Genomic DNA, 6,947 nt, shown 5'->3' with positions numbered 1-6,947 from the left:
AACAACAACAACAACAAATTCATGTAACCATGAGTCACAGTACCGGAGACATGGCCTGGTACAAAACAGTACTTTAAAACTGCTAAAATCACATTTGTAGTAGCCAATCACTTATAATCACTTTTCTATTTCCTGAAGTTCTGCAACAACAACAACATAGAGAGAGAGAGCGCAGTTGGCCTAGCGGACAGAAAGCCATGCTCCCAAGTCAAAGGTGGGTGACTGTACTCCGTGGCCCTCAGGCCTGCCTTTACTTGTTTTTGATGAAACATTCTTCTAGGCGTGTAACCCTGGTCTGTCCACTTGCTGTACAGAGGTAACTCATGGTTGCTGTGAAGCCTAACACTGTAACACTGATGAGTCAAATGTGAGAATGGTTATCCATTATGGACAGTGTTTGGTGGAGCTCCCTGACTAAAACAAGCTTGGAAGCAGGAGTGGCACCCACTTCCATAATAGCTTGCCTCTGGAAACCCTATGAATCTGGAGAAAGGACAAGAGTTATACAGGTGTCCAGGACTTTCATTCATAGTGTCACTGTGAGTCACCTGTGACTCGATGGCCCTTAACAACAACAACAACAACAACAACAACAACAACAACTGCATCTAGAAACTATGCTTCTCTGTGTGGGACCCAGAGCTGGGGAGTCACACACTAGTGGGAGGAGGATATGAATAGGTATATAGAAATATCTAGAAATCTTCATATTCTCTGACTTGGTTTGCTTCCTGTCATTATCTTATCTGGAATCTTACAACTTTAGTAATTTATATGTATGTTTCAATTAGGGTCACTGCACTCAGTTTAGGGTGATGACTCTGAAATGGTAGCAGGTTTAAATCTTGAATTTAACTCCTATGTTTACATATTTTAAATCTAGAGCAGGGGACTTCCTTGAAGATTCCTCCCTCAGCCTCCAAAGTCTGGGGGCTTATGCAGTAATTGAAGTTTCTAGTGGTTCTTTGCAGAAAACTTGCAGAAATCAAACAAAGGTCTCTTGTAAGAAAGGCCTCAAGCAAGAAGAATTACATCCTTGAAGGTGATACTTTCTCTTTGTTGTTAGATGTTATCAAGTTAAGTACGTCTTAGCGACACTATGAACAAATTTGAACCCTGTCCTATCATGTGCTGTCCTTATCATCTCTGACACACTTGAGTCCATTGCTGCTGTTACTGTGTCAATCCACCTGACTGAGGGTCTTCCTCTCTTTCTCCACTCTTCAACCTTCCCAAGCATGATATCCCTCTCCAAGGAATAGCCACTACTCGCAATATGCCCATATTATGTGAGACAAAGTTTTATCATCTTTGCCTGCAAGGAGCACACTGGATGCACCTTCTCCAAGAAATATCTGTTTATTCTATTGAAAAGCCATGATGTCAGTTTGAGCACTAAGGTGCATCTGATTTATGCCATGGTCTTTGCAATAACTTGCTATGCTGATGAGAGTTGGACAATGAATAAGGATGACAGAAGAATTGATTCCTTTGCAATGTGATGTTGGAGAAGAGTACTGAATATCCCATACACTACCAAAAAAAAAATTTCTCTATCACTTCAAATCATAACTAACAATTTGGAAAAAAGGAGTAGTATATTAAGAGAAAGATAAGAACAACCTCCTTGGAGTTCTGAGACTCCAGATGCCAATACATATTATGAAGAAAATACCAGAAAACATACCACTCATTTCCTTAGGACAGGTTCTTGAGAGTTGCATCAGAAAAGCTGGTGATTGAGGTGCCTTTGGACTAAACCTAAGGTGCAAAAAAGAAAGAAAATAAAAACTCAACCAGCAGAGTCTATACAGGCATACATCACTTTACTGTGCTTTGCTTTATTGAACCTTGTGGATATTGCATTTTTTTACAAATGGAAGGCTTGTGGCAACCATATGTTGCACTTTTCTTCCTGCCCACCCCTCTCCCCCAATTCACTTTTCTTTTTGAAAAATAAAAGAGAAAACTCTTTGTTACTCAGTCCCTCCCCCCAATCCAACTCCTCTATGCTACCTTCCTTCTGGACTCCTGTCATAACAATAATGTCTATTCATATATCCCCTAAATAGTTCTCTCCCTCATCTGTTTCAATGCAGTAAACAATTTCACTGTTGGTGGGAGTGTAAAATGGTGCAACCACAAAGGAAGGCTATATGGCATTTTCTCAAAAAGTTGCAAACAGAAATACCATTTGACACAGCAATTCCACTACTGGGAACATACCATAAAGAAACTATAACTGCCACCCAAACAGATACACATATATTTATGTTTATTTAGGCTTTGCTCACAATAGCAAAGAGTTGGGAACAACCCAAGTGCCCATCAACAAACAAATGGATAGAGAAGGTCTGGTATATTCACACAATGGAATACTATGCTACACTGAAAAACAAGGAACTCATGAAATATTATACAAAATGGATAACCCTAAAGGACATTATGTTAAGTGAAATATCTCAGTCACAAAAGGACAAATACAGCATAATGCTACTGTTATAAAAGAGGACTGGCATAGGACCGAGAAAGATGGGATAAATAATGTCTGTATCAAGTTTTAAACACTGTGCTTTGAATTAACATCTCTGGAATTGAACAGCAAAACTTATCATGAAAACATTTCAAACTTAACAAAAATTATACTGGGCACCATTTTTCATATTCTCCCTAATGAAAATCCATATTCGCTTTTATTTGAGGCTAAATTTAAGCTATGTCTTTAAAATTATTTAAGAGACTCTTTCAGAAATTGGGCGTCAGGACTCTAATCACTTCTAAGATAAAGAAAATCTTGCAAAGAATAAACAATTAAAAGTAAAGAGTAAGGAAGATAACTAAAGAAATAAAGGACTTGAATCATCAGGTACTGAAAAGGATTATTAAGATACAATACTTAACACTTAAAAGGATAAAGAAAGCCATAGAAAGCTCAACAGACACTCATGTCTTTACTCATGACAAAAGCAGCACTTATAACATAACAAAAGCAGCATTTAAAACAGAGAAGAGAGTGATTGCTCCAATAACCATATGGAAAGGAAGAAACATAAACTCCTACTTCTTGTACCTTTACCAAAATAATGTTTACCCAGAGCTTATCAGTTATGTGTATGGGAAGAGATTTCAAAACACAAGGTCAAATAAACCATGGAAGTATGACTCATTTGTGTTCATGTATGTCTCCCTCACAACAGTGTGTTGTTAGGGGTCGTCAAGTAAATCCCGCCTCACAGAGATCCTGCGTATGTATGACAAAACTGAACTGCCGGATCCTCTGCCATCCCCTTCATCACTGCTATGTTTGAGCCCATTGTTGGAGCCACAGTGCAGCCACTGTGTCGTTCATCACTAGACACTAAATGTTTTATTGATATGCATTCCCAGTTCCTAGGGCAGTGCTTGGTACATGCAAGGGAGAATGACTGTGAAAAGAATAAATAGTACCAAAAAAAAAATAGTATGAATGAATCAATGACAATTACCTTGCTCAGAAGCCAGCATAAGACTGTTGTTGTTGAGTACCACTGAGCAGGAGCCTACCTGTAACCGACTCCCCAGCAGATTTTCAGAAGCAGTAAACTGCACAGGAGGAGATTACCCATCTCTCCCATGGAGCTGCTGGTGGCTTTGAACTGCGGGCCTTTAAGTTGGCAGTGCAGCTCCTTACTACTAGGTCACCAGAGCTCCGCAGCATAAGATTAGGGTGAGTGATTATGACACAGTATACACACTCTTAATTTTTATATAGTATGCCATAATCTAAAATTAGATCACTACTTTGAAATGAAGCCCATTTCCCCCCAATATTTTAATGTTAAATAAATTATTAGATTATAGGCCATATGAAATAAAGAGCTTATTTCATAAACTATGTGATACAATTTTAAGAGCACTAAATATGTCTATAATTGCATTTGAGTAACAATCAAAGATGCCAAAAGCATGTCCAACTCCTACCTTTATAGAACTGGTAGGGATACAGCACTCCTTTCCCCTGCACCAGCCCTAAAAATGTAAATTGGAACTTTCCCTTGATTTGAGTCAACATTGAGGGCTCTATTGGAAAGCAGAGGGATATAAACAAAAGATGATACAGAGAAAGACAGTGGAAGGAACTGCTATGGTTCAACCAGCGGTAGGTCTCTAATGGAGAGCAAAGGAAACAGTCCACAGCAGGAGACTGATGTAGCCAAGGGAAGCTGCAGAGATGCATGAAAACAAGACACAATCAAGAGCAAATGAACTTTATAACAATAAAGGATTAAACTCACCTCTTAAAAGTCAAAGGTTGGGACTTGTCACAAAAACAAATCTAAGCATATACTGTTTATCAGAGACATATTCCCACCTCACAAGTATTTAAGTATTTATTTATTCTCTGTCAGATAATGTGCCAGAACATAATGACCAATCATAAGCAAGAGTGCCATGCCACTTTCTCATGAATTACAATGTATAGTTGAGAAAACCAACAGTGGTAGGGAGATACTAAGACAGTCTCCAATGGATCTTATCTCCTGATACTCAAGGCCAGGTACAATTCATTATCTTTGATTCATGTGTCTCTTTCCAATAGCACATTAAACGGTGGAGGTGATTACAACTCATGAGATTACAAAAAGGCTCAAATTTCCATCTTGCTACAATAATGTTTTCCTCACTTGCTATAAAACACATACTGAAGTGTGCAAGAGACCAATCAAGGAAGCAACTAAGGGCAGCCATCAGCCAACAGTAGTTGTACCAACAATCCTGTGAGTGGGCTTGGAAGCAGAGCCTTCTTAAACTAAGCATCCAGCTAAGGCCCCAGCCAAGGATGACACTTTGATTCCAGGCTCATGAGAAAACTTGAAGCAAAGAACCCAATTTGATTCCTAACCCATATGACATTTAATAGGTGTTGTTTCAAACTACTAAATTTATTGTAATCTGTTATACAGCAATAGATCGTTAATACACCGACAATTCTAAATATAAGGCCGAAGTCTATCAAGAGCAGTAATGGTGTAAAGGTATAATAAAAGCATACGGCAAATCAAACTAGGAGATGGAGAAAGGAGGAAGTAGAGGAGAAAGCTATCAGCATTTATTACAAAACTGGTGGCCTAATGGTAAGAAACAACTGCACTGCAATCCCAAATGCATGTGGCTCTAATCCACAGGCTGCTCTGTGGGAGAAGAATGGGAAATCTCCTCCCATGTGATTAAATATGCCTCTGAAAGCCTGCTGGAGGGTCAGCTATCGGTCAGTTCTGCCTTGAAGGCACACAACAATAATATGATTAGTCTGGCCCAGCCAAAGGATAATGAGATAATCAATAACTTAAAGGGAGCTCAGAAACAGAAAAAAAAATTTAGTATTGGTAAAGACAGTATTTCAAAACAGACAAGACTAGATGAGAGATCCTCCTCACAAATGTATAGCAAAATTAATTGTGGGTAAATTTAGGATTTAAATGTTAACAAATGAAATCCAAAAATGGTTACAGAAGACCTATTACATAGTATTAGGATGGAAACACTTTGCTAAGCAAACTATCCAAAGGCAGAAGCAATGAAAATAGAGATTGGTAGATGCGCCTATGTAAAATTTTAACTTCTTGTTTTCCTAAATAACTAAAATTGCAAAAATACTATTCACATATTACAGACAAAAATGTTATAGTCCTTAAATTAGAAACCACTTATATAAGTTAGGAATAGAAAAACAACAGAAAAATTATGCAAAGGACAAAGATACAGAATTCACTAAAGACTTACAAAGGGTTAGTAAGTATATGATAAAATAATTTCCTTAAGAAATAAATGAAAATTAAAGCACATGTACATTTTATCACCTTTCAGAGTAGAGAATTTAAAAAGAGAAGCCCAAAGTCATCAGGGATCGAAGGAAGACTAGCTCCCATTCCCTTTGTGAATACAGACTGAGGTAACTTGTTTAGGACACATATCACTAACAAGAGCCTTAATGTGTATACACTTCTGCCCAGAAATTCTGCTCCTACCAATTCAGTCTAAGGAAACAGGCATTTATGTATTCAAGAATTTTTCTATAAATACACTTATTATAAACTATTAAATTATCTATTACATAGGTAACTTCTATGCAATAACAAGAGACTGAACAGTGACTACCCTGACATTAAAAATTATAATATAGAAACATATTTAATAATAGAGAAATGTTCACAAATTATAAAACAGTAATGTACAACTAAATTTGCATTTTAACAAATTTCTACGCACATGAATAAAAAAATACAAAGCTTTAAAATTATGTCTGGATTAGAAATTATTTTTTTTCTCTTTGTGTACTTTACAAATTTCCTACAACATATACATGGCACTTCTGTAATCATAACAAAGCAATAAATGCAATTTTTTGAATGCTTTTACAAAATTTAGTAAGTTAGCTTTAACTATTTAGGGGCTCAGAGATCAAGAATAAATTTACATTTACTTTATCACAATACTTGAAAGGTGACTTTCCAGTCATGGGCCTGTTAACCGTCATCCATCCTACCCAAGCTGTGTAGACACAGTTCTCTCTCCTTGGCCTTTCTAAGCTAATGGGAACTGCAGCCTTCAGAATCACACACATTTAAACTTAAGGTAAAAATACATTAACAATCTTACTTTATAAGAAAATATAATTACCACAAGTTTTAGTATTTGAGAAATATTTCCTTCCCTCATATATGCCAGAGAAACCACAATTCCAGCACATAGCTAAGCTCCTGACAATTCTATTTTACTTGAGAAGACACATGGTAAGCTAAAGTCAAATTTACACTGGATAATACACCTTCTAGAACTTTCCAGTCCATTAAGTGTCAGGCATGTGTTCTTAATAATGGGTTTTTGGGGTCCTCTAACGACCTGAACCTGAATAGTGGTACAAAGATGCGCGCGCGTGTGTGTGTGTATATATATATATATATATA

General features: G+C 37.1%; 1 protein-coding gene across 1 annotated transcript in view; it reads right to left on the bottom strand.

The window, feature by feature from the left end:
* The window catches only part of TDRD7 (tudor domain containing 7), a 73,899-nt gene that overhangs the window by 47,144 nt on the left and 19,808 nt on the right, over positions 1-6,947 (bottom strand). Inside the window, exon 5 of the mRNA XM_006886867.1 lies at positions 1,688-1,761. Coding sequence (XP_006886929.1) covers positions 1,688-1,761 — 74 coding nt within the window. The remainder of the gene's footprint in view (positions 1-1,687; positions 1,762-6,947) is intronic.

Source organism: Elephantulus edwardii, unplaced genomic scaffold (assembly GCF_000299155.1).
Source record: "Elephantulus edwardii isolate Elephantulus edwardi_28Jun2011 unplaced genomic scaffold, EleEdw1.0 scaffold00052, whole genome shotgun sequence".
NCBI classification, from domain to species: Eukaryota; Metazoa; Chordata; class Mammalia; order Macroscelidea; family Macroscelididae; genus Elephantulus; species Elephantulus edwardii.
This window is presented reverse-complemented; position numbering and strand designations above follow the sequence as displayed.